General features: G+C 43.2%; 1 protein-coding gene across 1 annotated transcript; it reads right to left on the bottom strand.

Annotated features, from left to right (window-relative positions):
* Positions 1-11,919: 11,919 nt before the first annotated feature.
* Positions 11,920-16,652, bottom strand: LOC131255908 (WRKY transcription factor 72A-like). Its single transcript, XM_058256889.1, has 6 exons — positions 16,430-16,652; positions 15,802-15,885; positions 15,157-15,243; positions 13,846-14,376; positions 13,392-13,505; positions 11,920-13,036 (listed from the first exon to the last, which is right to left on the bottom strand). The coding sequence occupies exons 1-6, from the start codon at positions 16,625-16,627 to the stop codon at positions 12,098-12,100; spliced, it is 1,953 nt and encodes a 650-aa protein (XP_058112872.1). The 5' UTR covers positions 16,628-16,652; the 3' UTR covers positions 11,920-12,097.
* Between the last annotated feature and the right edge of the window lie 1,886 nt (positions 16,653-18,538).

Raw genomic sequence — 18,538 nt, 5'->3', positions numbered from 1 at the left:
ATCTCAGGTTAGTCGCGTGCCCCAACTGAAATCCTGGCCATTGCGAAGGTACACGTAACAAATAGTTGCGCACCACCAGCCCGAATGGATATTGAATGATGAATAAATGAATGAGTATGCAACTCCTACTCACTAAGTTCACATATCAGTACGGTTCATCTCTGGGATCATCACCGGGGTTTAGTACACTCCAAATGGCACTGCTGCTCTCCCAGCCGCACAGTCCAAGTGAGCGTAAGAAACTTCATTATCCGCCTGGCCAATAGTCTGCCAATACCTATCCGGCATGTCGATAGCGGACCCATTCATGAGCTAGTCAAACTCAGCCTAGTATTGCCCCCTACCCTCGGGCGGGTAAGGCCACACCCCATCCCAACCGACCACGACACAGTGGGAGACGCGGCCTTCTGGTATTCGGCACTCGGGCGCTCATGTATCCACTCGGTCTCGACGTTGGGGCGTCTCCTGGCCACGGAGGTTTAGGGATTTTCACCCAGGGACATCTATGGCGCCCGTATGCTAGAACCAAACGTTTCCAGTGTCCCATTTGGTCATCCACGATATGCCTGTGGAGGCTACGGCTTGATGTCGCTAGGGCGTACAGTAATCATAATGCGAGATGTATGAATCATACAATCCAGTCATGCATCAATCCTGCGCATACCACGCGCACATGTGAGATAACCTCCGCATATCAGGGAGTCTCATAACAACATGCTCAATGACATATGCAATGATCAACCACATCTCATAACAAACATGCAGATGATGCGTTTGGGCATGTATCGTGATGCTATGCTGTCACATACTCATAATTGGTATCAACAATCGGCATTGACAATCGACCTCGACAATGTGGACATTTAACCAACATTGCCCCCAAGGAATGGCCCACACAGAGCCAAACATATAACGGGCCTACGACCTCACACAAAGGCCTGATATACAACACAGTGGGCCTTACTCAAGGGCTACATATACACAACAGGCGGGCCCTGCTCGTAGGCCTCAAATACATGACATGTGGGCCCTACATATGGGTCTCGAATACATCAAATGGGCCATGCATCATGGGCCATGAATACATCACAATGGGCCTTTTCTCATGGGCCTAACATACATCATAATGGGCTCCATCGCCTGGCCCTCAAATGCAACACAATGGGCCTCAACTACAAGTCGCATATACACCATATAGGTCTCGACAATTAAAAAAATTGACACTCGAACTCGGCCTCGACAATCGGAGTCGGCCTTGATACTTGGCCTCGACAATTGGGATCAATCGATAATCAGAATCGGCAAATCGGTCACGTCAATCGGAATCGGCAATCGACCATGACAATTGGGCTCAATCGATAATCAGAATCGGCAAATCGGTCACGACAATCGGATCGATCAATAATCGAAATCGGTAAATCGGTCACGTCAATCGGAGTCGGTAATCGGTCACGACAATCAGAATCAATCGATAATCAGAATCGGCAAATCGTTCACGTCAATCAGAATCGGTAATCGGCCGTGACAATTTGGCTCAATCGATAATCAGAATCGACAAATCGGTCACGACAATCGGATCGATCGATAATCGGAATCGGCAAATCGGTCACGTCAATCGGAGTTGGTAATCGGTCACAACAATCAGAATCAATCGATAATCGGAATCGGCAGATCGGTCACGTCAATCGGAATCGGCAATCGGCTATGACAATCAGGATCAATCGATAATCAGAATCGGCAAATCGGTCACGTCAATCGGAATCGGCAATCGGCCGCGATAATCGGCCACGACAATCGAAATCGATCGATAATCGGAATAGGCAAATCGGTAAAGTCAATCAGAATTGGCAATCGGTCATGACAATCGGAACCGATCGATAATTAGAATCGGCAAATCGGTCACATCAATTGGAATCGGCAATCTGTCATGACAATCAGAATCGATCGATAATCAGAATAGGCAAATCGGTTAAGTCAATCGGAATCGGCAATCGGTCATGACAATCGGAATCAATCGATAATCAGAATAGGCAAATCGGTCAAGTCAATCGAAATCGGCAATCGGTCATGACAATCGGAATCGATCGATAATCAGAATAGGCAAATCGGTAAAGTCAATCGGAATCGGCAATCGGTCATGACAATCGGAACCGATCGATAATCAGAATCGGTAAATCGGTCACATCAATTGGAATTGGCAATCGGTCATGACAATCGGAATCGATCGATAATCAGAATAGGCAAATCGGTCAAGTCAATCGGAATCGGCAATCGGTCATGACAATCGGAATCGATCGATAATCAGAATAGCTAAATCGGTCAAGTCAATCGGAATCGGCAATCGGTCATGACAATCGAAATCGATCGATAATTAGAATAGGCAAATCGGTCAAGTCAATCGAAATCGGCAATCGGTCATAACAATCGGAATCGATCGATAATCAGAATCGATAAGAATGAGCTTAATAAGGCCTAAGGGAAGGTCACAATGAGGACGTCTAACCATCATTGCCTATCAATGTGGACATCTAACCAACATTGCTCGTAAAGAGTGACCCATATAAGGGATTCATATGTAACGTGACGGCCACACATACATCATATCGGGCCTCGCCCATGGGCCTCAAATTCATCACAATGGGCAATAACCCATTAGGCCTCGAATACACAATAGGTGGGCCCTACACATGGGTCTCATACGCATCAAATGGGCCATGTATCTGGGCCTTGAATACATCAAATGGGCCATGCCTCATGGGCCTAATATATATCACAATGGGCCTTGCCCATGGGCCTCAAATACATCACAATGGGTCGCAACCCATGGGCCTCAATATACAACGGGTGGACCCTGCAAGATGGGCCTCAAATATATCAGGGTGGGCCTCATGGATGGGCCACAAAACACATCAAAGGTGAGCCTCATATATGTTAAGTGGACCGCATCAACGGGCCGCACCATTGGGGCCATATACATCAAATGGGTCGTATCATGTGGGCCGCACTAATGGGCCGTATATCCATCACAGGTGGGCCCTCACAGCAAATGGGCCCCACCAGATGGTCGGCGTGGATATATAATGCATACATCAAAGGTGGGTCACACGTCTCATGGACAGAGTGGATAAAACATACATCATGGTGGTCCCCCGTCCTTAGACGGCGTGGATGAAATCATATATCAAGGTGGACCACACGTCCATTAAAATGAACAGACAATGCGAATACAACACATCATCAAGGTAGACCCACCATCCTGGACAGATGGACGGAGCTGATAAAGTACATAAATCAAGGTGGGCCATGATGGACAGCCTGGTTGATCAGTTGAAGGGCGTGGAGAACACATATACATCAGGGTGGATTTCCACCATCCAGGGATCCTTGACGGTGTGAATAAAATGCATACTCTAGTGGGTCCCACCGTCCTATCCATCTGGACGGTATGGATTAAGACCCATACACCATGGTGACCCTTACATGGCATCGTCCAGCAATGGACGGTACAGATGCAACACATAAAAAAATCAGGTGGGCTCCACAGTTTGGAAGATGTGGGTGTGTAGCATGGTGTGGTCCACACCGTCCAAATGGGCCCTGTGGATATACAACGAGGTGGGTCCCACACATATACAACGATTATATATGTATATATATAAACTATCTTTTAATATTATATTAATATAAGTTCAAACGTCATATATAAAATATCTTTTAATATTATATTAATATAGTTTCAAACGTCCAGCCCCTCTATTCAACGGACGGCTGGGAGTAAAAATAGATGGACAGCCTTGATGCAACGCATGCATCACGTGAGTCCACACACACGTGGGTCCCATGGTTTCAACGGCGGACGTTCACTCTCTACACTGTTTTCTGCGGTGTGGTCCACCTGATCATTAGATTTGCTTCTTTTCTTGACCCAAGCCTCAAGATGAGCTTGCCAAATCGATGGACGATTTGGATATGCAACACAAACATCAAGGTGTGGCCCCACATCTGGGCAATGGATGGTGTGGAATCACACGTACAGGTGGGCTTCACTGTCCAAAATGATGGACTACATGAATAAGGCATATACATCAGAGTGGTCCCATGTCCAGTGGACTGCACACGTGCAAAAGGATTTCACCGTCCAGAAAGTGGGACCATGTGGATGTGCAGACACATCAGGTGGGTCCCAGCGTCCAGCTACTGGGCGGTGTGGATATCACACATACATCACGTGGGCCCGGCATGCAGCTGGACAGCGTGGGTATGAACACATACATCATGTAGGCTCCACGGCTGCTGGACTGATGTCCAGCAGCACCCTCTGACGAACGGTGTGGATATAGCACATAACCAAGGTGCGGTCCACGTGAGTGGGCCAACCCACTCAAAGAACTAAGTGGGTATTAAAACTCCTGTTCAAACAGGCCTGCCGTTGCATCTGCCCAACAGGCAGTACCACATGAGTTAAAGATGGATAGTGAGGGTATACTACATACACCAAAGTAGGGTCCATGCATGTGGGCCACCCCACACATCCACCCATCAAGTGGGTTCCACCGTCCCTGCTGGACGACTGGATGAAACACAAAAAAAATTAGGTGGGCCACACGATCATCACAAAAGGGATAGAGAGAGAGAGAAAAAAAATCGGTTGGTGGAGGGACCCTGCCACTATGGGTCCCTCTTTGATACAATACATACATCAAGATGGGTCCCACATATGTGGGCCCTCAAATCAAAAATCAAATAAATAAAATCACCCACCTTTGATCTTCTTAGACATCTTCTTCCATCAACGCATCCTAGAGCTCCGAGGGATGTATTTCGACGGTGGAGATGATCATTGGATGGTGGAGATTGGAGGTAGGGATGTGGGCCACACTAGCTCCCTCATGGAGAGTTTGGTCGTTGGACTCATGGGATTTGCTTGGAATGAAAAATGAGAAAATGAGGGAGAGAGGAGTGGTGTAAGGGATATGATATGGTAATGTATGGGTTGCCTTGACTTTTTGGTAAGAATGGGATGGGATGGGTATGGGTGTTGTTAACTTGTGGGTGAGAGAAGGATGGGTGTGATGGGATATGTATTTGACTTGTACATTGATTGATTGATGGGACATGTGGTAGAGATTCCCTCGTAATTCGTGATGCGCGGCGTTTCTTCGAATTAAATGCTGGCATACATCTCCTGGCCTAGGTATCGGTTCGGCATGCGAGACGCGGCATTGGAAACGCGACGACGGCACGGTCGCTAGGATACGAATCTCGAGTCGAGTCGACTTTGATACACGAGACAAGACTCGGGATTGCACGCAAATGTCGACAGCAGATCGCGGGTCGTCGGAATTCACCCTGGAGGACCGCGGAGGCATACGGGACTGTACGGGCTAGGATATGGGTCTTACAGATGGGTCCAGGGGAACGAAGGCATGTGTAACAGGATGTAGGGGAAGTGGAAAATTCTCTGGGACATTGTTACAAACAGGGGTAGAGCATTCCTTAGCTGGGGACTTTCTTCAAGCATCTGGAGTGCGAGCTTCAGACGTAATTAGAGGCTTGTGAAAGGTTGCCATTACCCAAGATTTCGTGGATGGGGGAAGCTTCTGGGGCCTTCTATGTGGAGGGCTGTGAGGCTTCAGTAAGCACTGAGACGGAGAGTAAGTCTTCTCCAGTTCCATTTGTATAGGGAAGTTTCTATTCAACACATGCAGGTAGATTAGCTGGTGGAGATCAATTCCAAGTTTAGGGATTATCTTCATCTTGGTGAACATCATAAATCCTCCAGATCTGGAATGGGAATCGATCTTGATGACTTCACCAAACTCGTTACCAATATCCAACAGGACCGAATCGAACCACCCGTGTACTGGAATACCAAAGATCTTAATCTAAGCTCCAGTAGTTGCCGGATTCAAGTCCTGGGTCTAGGGTGAGATGGAAGATATTCCCATTTGAGACTGAAGGTTGTTGTCTACCAAGAATGCAGTTCGATCCTGCTTCATTTTGAAAGATATGAGAAATGAAATAGGGGAGGTTCTCACAATGTCAATGGAAGAAGGTGGGAAGGATGATAGTCTGATGCCATCCAACAATCGGATAATGGATACATTGGGAGACGCTACATCCGCTATGATGGCCGGCTGGAGGTCCTGCAGCTTATGCTTAACCACAAGAGGGTCCGCTTCTACCAAGATTTTCATGCCCTATCGGGGATGGCTGCTATGCTGAGGAGCTACTAATACATCGGCATAGGATTTTTTTATTTTATTATTATTTTTTTTTGGGGGGGGGGGGGGGGGAAGCAGATCTGGATCTGAAATTGATAGGGCGCCAAGGGTTTGCTGGTTGAACTGTGATGATCCGACCATCCATTCTGCAGCTATTTAGGGATCCCTTAGCGTCACACACTTCTTATTCGTAGCAGAAATGAACGAATGAAAAGCCCTTGTGACAAATGGATGTCAGGGAATGCGGGATGTGTACGTCTAATAATCTCCCAAACTTATCGAAAATATTTTATAGATCAAGAGAAGAAGTGTTGAAAGTGATGTTCCCTACGAATAGGGAAAAACCGTCATCCGGAGAGAAACCTGTAGCAGCAGATTTTGGAAGAAACAACTTAGAGGTTGAGACTTTAGATATTGTTTGTCTTGTCGGAGATGGGGAAGATGGTCTTCGTAAAAGGCCCTTATCCCTGTGCCGCTGGAATCTCCCAGACATGTCTTTGCAAAAGGCCCTTATCTCACAAAAGCTCTCCAAGTTCCTTCTCACAAAAGCTCTCCAAGATGGTCTTCGCAAAAGCTCTCCAAGTTCCTTCTCACGTGTTCCAGCTGAATCTGAGAAGTGAAATGTGTGGAGTGCCACACACTACCTACCTCTGTGGTGTGTTGACATGGCAAACTGCTATGGGCCCACCATAATGTATGTGTTATATCCACACCGTTCATCCATTTTTTGAGATCATGGGAAAAATATGAGGCACATCTAGATCATGAGTGGACCACACCGCAAAGCATGGGGGACAATGAGGCCTACCGTTGAAAACTTCTTGGGGCGAGAGAAGCTTTTGATTAAGCTGATATTTGTATTTTCACTTCATCCTTGTCCTCAAGACCTCCTGAACAGGTTGGATGGCAAAAATAAAATAAAATAAAAATCATGGTGGCCATATGAAGGTTTCAATGGTGGGCCTCATTGTTCTCACTACTATATGTGGTGTGGTCCACTTGAGCTTTGAATCTGCCTATTTTTGGGTTAATGCCCTAAAATGGTCTTGTAAAATGGATGGACGGTGTGGATATAACACATACAATACGTTGGGGCTAGAGTAGTTTGCCACATCAACACACTAGGGAGGTCAGCAGAGGTGGGCATTGAGTCGAGTTGGACCAGATTAGGTCCAACTCGACTCGATCCAATTTTTACAAGTACCTGACCAGAACTCGATCTGATTCGAGACCGAGTCTAGCAGGGTTGACTCGATCCGAACCGATTCCTTGTTGGCCTGACCTGAAATGAGTCCGACTCGATTAGGGAAACCGAGTCAGATCAAGTTGAGTCTGTCCGGTGGATTCGGACTGTGCTGAGGCAAGCCGATGTAGAGACTCTGGTGTTAGGAAGGAAACATGAGAAAAATCAGGAGAGAAAGGAGGAGAGAAAGAAGGAGATGAGGGAAATCAGGAGAGAGGAGGGAAGGAGAGGAAGTCGGCTTGGGCATCGGTGCAGCATAAGTTCATCTAGTGGCACTGATTCGGGTAGGGTTAGGGTTCGGGTAGAAGAAGGGTAAAGGTAAAAGAAAAAGTAAAATCTGACTTTATACTACCCGATTCCGATCTGGATCAAATCGGATCCAACTGGATCGGAACGGATTGAGTTGTTACATGACTCAAACTCGACTCAGTTTGGCATCGGATCTGAATGGATCTACTCTAAAGCTAGGCATAATCTGACCCGATACTATTCGAAGGTCAGGATCAGGTCGGATTAAGTAAGCCCACCCAAATCCGAGCGTACATTGAGTCAAGTTCGGATCAATGGCCAATCCGGACCGATCCGATCAAATCTGGGATCCAATCCAATCCGTCCGATTTGATCAGCATAACGTTCATTCAACACTGTTTCCTATAATGTTGTCCATTTGAGATTGGGACATACCTCATTTTTTTTTTAATACCATAAAATGATCTAGAAAAATAGATGGATGGCATGAATGAAATAAATACATCATGGTGGGGTCCACAGAGCATCGATCACCAGCCATTGGCTGGTGTTAGGGGGAGTAGCCAATCCATCTCCTTAGTCCTCTCAAGTCTCAGCTGGCGCCTCGAGCACCGATTTTGATTTCTAACTCCTAACACTTTGAGACGTGAAGAAGTGGATGAGCAAGTGTACCATGCACCAGCTGGTGCATTGACGTCAGCAAGTTTTATGGGTCCCATGAGGTATGTGTTATATCCAAACCATCCATCCATTTGGTGGGCTCGTCTTAAGGCTTGAGCCAAAAAATAAGACAGATCTAAAGATCAAGTGAACCACATTGCAAAAAGAAGTGGGGGGTTGAACATCTACCATTGAAACTCTTTTAGGGGTCATAGAATTTTTAGATCAATATGAATTTTTTTCTCTCTTTTTCCATGTAGTTGTGACCTTATTAACAGATTGGATGGAAAATAAACGTTATGGTGGGCCCTACGAATTTTTTAATGGTGAAAATCATATATATTTATTATTATTTTTTAAAATTTTTAAAAAATAAAAATAAAACAGACGACTCATTCCGAATCGTACCCAACCCAATCCGACTCGGTTTCCCTGACCGAGTCGGACTCGGTTCGGGTCAGGCTAGTAGTTGAATGGATTGGATCGAGTCAAATGACTCGGACTCAGTCCCAGATCGGATCGAGTTCGGGTCAGTTCATTGAAAATTTCAGACCAAGTCGAGTTGGACCCAATCTGGTTCAATTCGACTCGATGCCCACCTCTAGTCTACTCCATCCGACCTGACCCTGGCTTTCGGTTCGGGTCGGATCGGATCCGACCGGTTTGGTCGAGTTGGATCCTGCCCACCTCTAGAGGTCAGTGTCACACTATGCAATCTGCATTCGATTACACATGTTTTTCCGTGCAAAACTAGGTGCGACTTTGTAGATTACACCCCTCCTTGATCATGGGGCTCACAGTGATGTATGTGCCTTGAATCCACACGGTCCAACCATTTTGAAATCTCAATGTAGGACACCATTCTAAAAATGAAGCTAACCCAAATCTTAGGTAGGCCACACCACAGGAAACAATCATGATTGAATCCTCACCATTTAAAACTTCATGTATTCCACTGAAATGCTTATTTGCCATTCAACCTGTTGAGATTTGGATCTGTTTCATTTTTTTTTTATCATGCCCTAAAATGATCTTTCAATAAAGATGGATGGTGTGGATGTAGTGGCATATATCATGGTGGGCATGCAGTTAGGGGTGTTGGAATATATTTGGTTGAATCAAAGAGAATATTAAAAATTAAAAATTTTAAAAAAAAATTAGATAAAAGACTTATAGAGTTGAGTCGAGGCGCGGCATAAGTTACTTGACTTTAAATTGAATTTGCTCCCATTGGACAATGTCCCAAGTACAACGGGTTTTCAGAGCAATCGACCTCCATGATACAATGACCACAACCTGGTCCAAACAGTGCACTCATTGTACACGGGCTTGAACCACCGGCAATTTAACTCGAAAGTGTTAAGTTAACTCAGAGACAAGCTCATAAAATAGAAAAGGGAAAGGGAGAGTTTTCCACAGGGGAGTAGAAAGATTTTTCATAAAATTTAAAATGAAATGGAAGTCCTTATATAGACTCCAAAGTGCTGCATTAAGCACCATTTTGAAAGGGTTTTGATATGTTAAATTTAAACCCAGTAGGCACGACCAACCAATTAGCTACATCTCTCTGTTTCAAAATGAAAAAGCGCAAGTGCGAGTACACTATCACACAAAATAAAATTTCATGAGTAACCATACACACACCTGCACGAGTACACACACATTCGCTTCTCGGCCCATCGCACACGGACACAGGCATAGACTTGGGGCTAGGCTCAACTTGGTGTGCGCGTATGTGGTCAATGACATAAATTCGAATTATTAGCATAGCCTCTATAAGACCAAATTCACATACTTCCTGAATGTGGCTCAAGCCCCATTTTTGATATATATATAAAAAAAGGACTTTAGTGCATAAATTCGATGTGAGATTAAACACACAACTCAAAAGCAAGAGATATTTCAAACTCTCGAGAAAGCTGAAATATTTAAATTCCTCTTTTCAGGTTTATTTGTACATAGGTGGTTGGTTATGTGACCCCTTACGATAGGCCGCCTTGATCTCTTTGTAGCGGGTGCGGCTCGAATGGCATCCAAAGCATTGTAGGATGTACATCCAGTTTTTTGGCCTATTAAAGAAATACCTTTCTTATATATATATATATATATATATATATATATATATATATATATATAACAAGGGGTCCACCCACCTTGATGTATACAGGGATCCACCGAAGCCGCCGGCCTTTACCCCTCGCCCTCTCTTTCTCTTTCCAAGTTCATATTATTAGTATCCAGATTACCATAAGTCCCCTTGTCCTCTCTGTCTCTCTCTCTCTCTCTCAACTTCATATTATTAGTATCTAGATTACAATTCCAGTCCCTTCACGTGGATTAGCTTTTGCACTGGCAAAGGTTTCTCATTGAGGAGGAATGCCATCGATCCAGTGGTCTCGATCGAGGAGCACACGTACGGTTTATGTAGCAGAGATGAGGCGCACTATATACTGGCAGTGCAATGCATCATGCTATAAACGTCAATGGGCTATGCAAATAAATCTGGACCGTTCACTTTATAGGCCACCTCTTGCATGGACCGTCTGGCCGAAATCACACCTATTAGATCATCCGTGCTTGTTGACTATTCAAGCAATCGCCTGGCCTTTGACATTAGATGTGGATAAAAAAAAGTCAATCATTAACAAGTTTACGGCTTCTGATCCGTGTGAAATTTGGACCACGTCTTATTCTAGAGGTGAACTGTTTCTCGGACGGTCTGGATGGAGAAAAAGTCCAGTGAATGCGCACGTAGCTCCTCCACACGGTGGTCACGCTGGAAAAAAACCCTCATCACAGTAAGAACTAATCAATCATCTACATCCAGCTGCATGCTAACTTAGGATACATCCCCATCTTTCTCGCCAATGTATCATTTCTGTATGACATGCAATCCGTGAAAAAAGTGGGCCCAACCATGAACAACACCTGGCACAAAAGTTAGGACGGTTCACTTATCAGATACACCATTGTAACAATGGATGGATGATGATCTGACTCAACATGCATGTGTGGCCCACCTAATGAATGGATAATCCTGATTTTCAAGACAGATGATCTTCATGGTGGGACCTACCAAAATTGAGCCCAACCATGCTTGTTTTATTTATTTATTTATTTATTATAGGCGAGTCTCGCTTTCTCGGGTAGATGGGGTCGATCGAGTCTACAAGTCCCCCTTCTCCCTCATGCACATGCACGTCCACACGTACCGTTACGCAACACACATGCCAACTCGGTACGTGTGTGGAAAATCCGACCGGTGCATAAGCTGGCCCCATTGTAAAGATTACCATACAAATTGTCACCGTGGACCAATCCATGGTCCAACCACACGTACGTGCTCATTGAAAGTGGACCGTTGGAGAACTCTTTAAAACCGTCCGTTCTCTTCCTAGAGTGTAGACCGAGCTGATGAGTGGACCATCCTGATCTTTTTGGCCTGAATGTCTCACAAACTTGTCAGGTCAGCACGTGTGCTATAACAAAGTACAACCTTATATATATATATATATAAAGACCCTCATCTAACCATCAAATATATATCGTTATTCACATGGTGACCTATCCATCTACCATCCTATATTACATTTCTTTTGTGGTGTCCCAAAAACATTATGATAAAAGAATCCATCACCCTTGTATGAGATTCAATGACCCAAAATACAATAAAAGGGGCAGCCAAACATGGCCATTTAAAATCCAATACTTGAGAGGCTCATCAGTTGTTGTGGTCCCTATTGTCAGCCGTAGATGCTGATGCACTCTTGGAGGAGGACAATGGCAATGCAGGTGGTAGGAACATGAAGTTCCCTTGCTGAGTATTTGAAGTAGTTGTAGCAGCAGCAGCAGTAGAAGAAGATCTATTCAAGTAGCTGGGTCCACATCCATTTCCATTTGAAGAAGATGGATAGGGAGATATTGCTTGAAATGGCTCCCCCCACTTCAAATTCTGGCCAAAATTCTCTCCCCCACCTTGGTTTCCATGGGCCCCACTTCCCCCAACGATTGACGTGATTGCAGCGGCCAATGCTGACCTGAAACTTGGATCGGCTGTGATCACCTTAGTCGCGGCCGCGATTGTCTCCACCATCGATTGTTGAGGTGGGCTCGTGTTGTTCTTTTGCAGGTAAGATTGGTAGAAGTGCTCTTGTGGTTGCCTTCCCAGATTCAACGGCCCGATTTGGGTTTGTTTGTATGGCTGGGTCCCATAGCTCAGATAGCCATTAGCCCAAGATGTTGGTAGGGTGCTGTTGGATTCTGATGAAGAGAAGCTGAAGCTTGTGGGAGAATATCTTGGAGTGGAGGAGAAGGTTGTTGAGAACCTGTTGAATTGTGAAGGTGGGGCTGTGGATGGTGGAGGTGAGGTGAGGTCCAGTGTGATTGTAGGGTATGAAGGCGACGATGAGATCGAAGGATTGGGAAAGTAGAATGGCGCCCTTGATCTCGAATTATCAGAGAGACTGAAGTTTAGTCCATGTAGGTCAGCAGAGGTGGAGGTTCCGATGGCCTGTCGGGAACTAGATGAACCTGACATGAGCATGCATGCTGCAGCGGAGGTTGTGGAAGCCATGGCAGTGGCTGAAACTGGAAGAGGGTGGTTGTGGGTCCCTTCATAGGTAGTGATCAAGATCGACATGTCATCTGCACATCTTTGCACCTGAATTTAAAGAAGATGAAAAGAAAATTAATAATTAAAACTCAAGATTAAATTGAATTATTTTGGTAGGTTTTAGTAACCATCCAATCAAGCACACAATGTGGGTTCCACCTTGAAGATCAGCTTGTTCAAAAATTATGCTGTTGTACTCATCAAGTGGGCCACATGTGCACATTGGATCGGACCATTGATTGGTCCCACTCATCATGGTTTGGCCCACATTTTGGGGTTAGTACGTAGCGCACACATGACAGATTGGGATATGTGCTGGAAGTGGACATTACTGCCCGCTGCGGAGTTTCCGATCATTGAAATTTAACTCCAACTATGAAAATAAAGAAAATGAGATGTTTACCTGCTTCCTTACTGGGCACCCTGGTGCAACTGTGCAACGATAATATGCCCGTGGGCATGGATTCCCTTTCGCGATTTTCTGCCCATATTTTCTCCATTGGCATCCATCATTCATCTGTAAAAGAAATGCATAATTTTTCTATTAATCTGAATTTTTGCTGCTTAGAAGAATATATCTCTACAATGTTTTGATTGGATCATTTCAATTGGTTTTAGATTTCAAGAAAACACAAATGTTGGATTGATTGAATCTCTTCAAATGGAATATTTGAATTATACAACATATGATAGTACAATATCATTGTTTTACTAATGGTGCATTTGGTTGCAACTAATATCATGATTTATCAGTCTAACTTGGTGCAAAATTCATGATATTTCATGAAATTTGGTACACCCAAACACACCCTAATCAAGAAATAGTATGATTAATTTATAAAAGGGGTAATACGAACCGTTGGAGCTTCACATCTTGCACGCACAGAAACCCTAGCTTTCTTCACATGGGCCTGTTGTGAAGCTTCATCTTCTCCACTTCTCAAAGTCTTGAGGATTTTACTTGGTGGCCACACCTCTCCCACGTCCTCTTCCTTGGGTTCCTCGAAGCTATTTTCAGGGCTTGGATTTGATGGATGTTCGACTGGGCCGCTGTTTGGTTCTTCAAATTTGCAGTCTAATCCAAGAGTCAGGCCTTCTTTCATTTGTTCATCCTCTTTACCTTTGCTAGAATTGCTCATCTTCTCTTCCTTCTTGTGCCCACTTGAATTGGTTCCAAGGCTAAGAGAAACAAGCTCGGATTCTTCAATTTCTTGATCACTGGATGTTGTTTCTGTGGATTTCTTAGCTTGTTCTTGTTGAAGAATGTCGTAGAATTGCATTTGGAGAGACTGATAATCCTTCACGATCCGTGCTAAAATTGTCTTCAATCTTTCATTTTCTTCTCTCACCTCACCCATTTCAGCTTTCGTGGATTCAAGCTGATCCTCCTGCACCAGTAAACCATGAACAATTAAATAAAAGAAGATGTTGCAAATTATTCTGAATCATTTCTATGTAGATTCTCCATTAATTTCCATTAGAAGAGCTTGAAATTCTGCAATTGGAGCTGATCAAATGGCTCTGGAGGCATGGGGAGGTACCATGCTTCCACTTCATTGCCCCATGCATGGTAGACATTAGCATAACCACTCATTCAGTCGGTCCAAAGACGAATGGTCTATGGAACGAAGATCACACTGTTCGGATGATCTTAACTCTTTAATGGGTGGCTTACAAATGGACACCAAAATATAATCAACAGAATCATGCTCACATTTGGTGAGGAAAAATAAAATAAAATCTTCTTCTATCACATGGTTAGGATAGTTGGATCAATGGCGGACACATGGGATGCATGGTTTGGATCATCATACACATGTGCAATGTTTATATACATGATATGGAGGTCCAAAAATTATGTGCCTTTGGACGCACTAGATCACTTTCCAATCTTTTTATTTTATATTTTATTTTGTGTGTGTGTGTGTGCGCGCGTGTGCGCGATTACATGAGTTCTTGAGCACATGGTTAGTGATTACATTAGGCGGTGATTGGTTGGATTTTATAAAGATCATGTAATGGGTTAAATATCTAAAATGCCCAATGAATCTGACTCAATGAGCAGCAAATTGAGATATGTAAAGATTAATATGGATTCAAATTCGTAATTTTGATCCAATATTGATGAAATATTTTGATCCAATATTGATGAATCCAATGTTTCTTACCTTTGTTGTGGACTCCTTTTGGTTTGATGCAGATGGTCTTGAATTACCATCTGTTGACGATCTTTCAATCATGATCTTAGTTGCCACCTGTATGGATGTCTGAATGAGTTGTAAATCACACTAAAGAAAATTATAAAGAGATAACCATGAAGCTAAATCAATCCAAAATTGAAGTAGTATTTCATTTTAAAACAAAAAATAGGAACTAGAAAGGTATTTTATTTGTATAGCATACAATTTTATTTCACCTCTACAAATGTTCCTATTTTTGTACAGTTCAATTCAATACCAATTATTACAAATAAATTGCGACTTATTAACAAAATAGATTCGAAAAACATAGTAATTGGTAGTTTTCATTTAGAGGTAATTAGGATGAGAAAATGGTGTTGGGAATTGTGTTTATGTTGAAAATAACGCCCATAAATTCTCATTGAATAAATTTTAAAAAAATTCTAGATACAAACGAAATTTGTTGGGGGTGGTCAAGCTGTATGGTGGATTAGATCCTTTGACAACAAAACTATATTAATTTAGTTGAAATTTTGGCAATTCGAACCAAATCCAAAAGGCAAACTCCAAAATTTGAGATGAAAAGGTTAATTTGTAATGTTTCTTATTACTGTAAGCTGATGGTTTTTTTACCTGTTTGCTAATGGATGAATCTATCTGGTTAGGTGAAGACGGCTTCGAACTATCATCCTCTTGGGCGGATCTTCCGTGTCCAACCTACAACGAACGAAAATTAAAAGAACGATTATTTGACAAAATTCAATATCATATCAATAAGCCTGCCTTCTTATTGCTTAAGGATATAAGAACATTCAAACTCCACAAGGCTCACATCAATATCGGAAATTCCAATAATCCTCCCAAATATCTTAAAACAAATCCCTTAAAACCAATAGAAATTTCGATAATACCGCATCATTCATCAATGAAAGATAAGACTTTCTTGATGGAACTCAGTGACTCTAATCTAATATTCAAACCCACTTCTAGTACTTTTAAAGTCCATAAAAGAAAAGAAAAAAAAAAAAAGTAGAATACCCATAGAATTTCAAGAAACTGCGTTCCTCCATGGGTAAGAAAACCATTTTTTCCTTCAAAGAAAACCGAGAATTCAAATCCTTACGAAATCTCAAAAGACTAAAAGAAAACAATCCAAACCCAACACCCAAAGCTCCTCAAAGAAAGTGAAGATAATAATAAAAATGAGAGAGAGAGAGAGAGAGAGAGAGAGAGAGAGAGAGAGAGAGAGAGAGAGACGTACCTTTCCAATCTCAATCTCCCCACTCACATCTTCATTGGCATTGCATTCAACCCTTTTCTCTTCTTTACCACAACCACCACCACCACCACCACCACCAACAACAGATCTCTTCTGCATAACTTCCATTGACATGATCTTATTCTTCTCTTCTTCTCTTCCTTTCATTTCATTTCTTGCCATTTTTGTAGCACATGCCATCTTATAGAAGCAGCCTCCTCCTGTTTTTGACTTTGTATATAGAAATTCAAAGGACAGTGCATATCTATCTCATCTCTCTGACCCCATATAATACATACATGCATTGAAGAATTACTTGGTCTTGATGCATCTGTTTTGCACAAGTGGGGACCATGTTTTGGAGATCCAGACTGTTGACGAGATGGGACACACATGGATAGATAATACCCAAAAAGCATTTACGTATAGGATCAACCCATGTATTCCATCTATAACTTTTACTTCGAATTGTTGTTTATTTTTAGGCTACTAATCCAAGGGTCACAATCATAATATCTTGCATATTTTTAGATACCAACTATCCTTTCCGAGTTACTTCAGATCAATGGATCAGATCATGGAACCATGGGCTCTAAATGTAGAAACTAGCGCGTCAGGACACTATTCACGTTCTATGCATCAGGATCTTACAGTTCCTTATGTAACATGAAAATGTCAACTACGATAGGATACTCTGAGAAGCAAAAACATGGAAAAAAATAAGAATGAGTTTCAACGTTGAAGACATGAGGTGGGTCCACTGTCCTTTCTCATCCTTGCTCAGCCCACATGCGTGCAAAGCCTGCCCATCTACCCGCGAACGCTGGGAGCGGATTAGGTGTTACCCTTACCGTGAGGTCTACTTTGATGTTATATTGTATATCCACGCCGTCCATCCGTTTCTCCATGCCATCTTAGAATGCGGTCCAAAAAATTAAGCAGATCTAAATCTCAAGAGGACCACACTACTGGAAAAAGTGGTTATTGAGTACCTCACCATTAAAAATTCCAAAGGGCCCATCGTAATGCTTTTGTAACATTTATTTGACATCAAACCTGTTGATAATGTCAAGAAGACCCCGATGAAGGGAAAATACAGATATTAGATTGATAAAAATCTTTTGTGGCCCACAAAAGTTTTTAATATTCATTCATCACTCTTTCTAGTGGTGTGGTCCACATGATATTTTTATGTTCTCAATTTTTGATTTTGCGTCTAAAAGAATACTTAAAAACATATGGACGGCTTGGATATTCAAAAAAAACATCAAGGTAGCCCCCACACGGTTAGAGTAACACCCACTAAGGTGTTACCCGGGAAACATCTAATCCGCTCCCGCGAACGCGCATGCCAATGTCTGCTGAGATCCGATCGTCTTTTTATGCAAGCGAGATGAGTTGGTATTCTGGCCTAAAAATCAGGACCTAAGACTCCACAGGTGGGCCAGTATACACTATTGGCATGTTCCCATTGGTTTGGCCCACCTGAGGTTGCAATTTCTAAGCACGAATATCTAAAAAGTGTGACCCACATCATGAAGTGCTTGGACATCACACACGTGTGAGATGATGGCACGTGTGCAGGCGTGTATAGCAAGTCTCTACGCGCTTCAAGCCGCACTGGCCGCTGGCTTCCCTATCATATAGTATATACTACCATGCCTTGAAGTTTCGTACCGGATAAACGTCACATGGCACCGGATTTCAGTCAGACTCTCCGGTCCTTGGCCCGAGGACATGCAAAGTATGGCCTGATTTGAAGCTTGCATTGGTGGGGCCCACTGTTTAGTAATCCAATCCATTCTTCTATTGTGTGAACGGAGTGTGCTGGAAGTTTGGCCAGATTGGAAGATCCTGGCCACCAATCATGTTTTTTTTTTTTGGGATGAGGACTATTATTGTATTTCTATTCTTGACCGTCTATTTATAGGACGTTGAATGGTTAGGATTCTTCTCTCGAGATTTTTAGGTAATGGTCCATCAGCGGTTGGCTCCACTAGATCAATGGTCCGCATCACTGAACCGTGGGATCCAAAATTACATCCATCCAGACTGTCCAAATCATGGGCCACAATGTTCATGTAGCATGTGGGAAAATCAACGGTGATCAGA

This window comes from Magnolia sinica, chromosome 1 (genome assembly GCF_029962835.1).
Source record: "Magnolia sinica isolate HGM2019 chromosome 1, MsV1, whole genome shotgun sequence".
NCBI classification, from domain to species: domain Eukaryota; kingdom Viridiplantae; phylum Streptophyta; class Magnoliopsida; order Magnoliales; family Magnoliaceae; genus Magnolia; species Magnolia sinica.
Note: the sequence above shows the minus strand (reverse complement) of the source record. Positions and strands in the feature narration are given on the sequence as shown.

Coding starts and splice junctions, on each gene's coding strand:
- LOC131255908 (XM_058256889.1), bottom strand. CDS start 16,627: ATGGCATGTGCTACAAAAATGGCAAGAAATGAAATGAAAGGAAGAGAA. Junction 15,244..15,801: donor ATTCATCCATTAGCAAACAG/GTAAAAAAACCA, acceptor ACATCCATACAG/GTGGCAACTAAGATCATGAT. Junction 13,037..13,391: donor GGTGCCCAGTAAGGAAGCAG/GTAAACATCTCA, acceptor CTTTAAATTCAG/GTGCAAAGATGTGCAGATGA.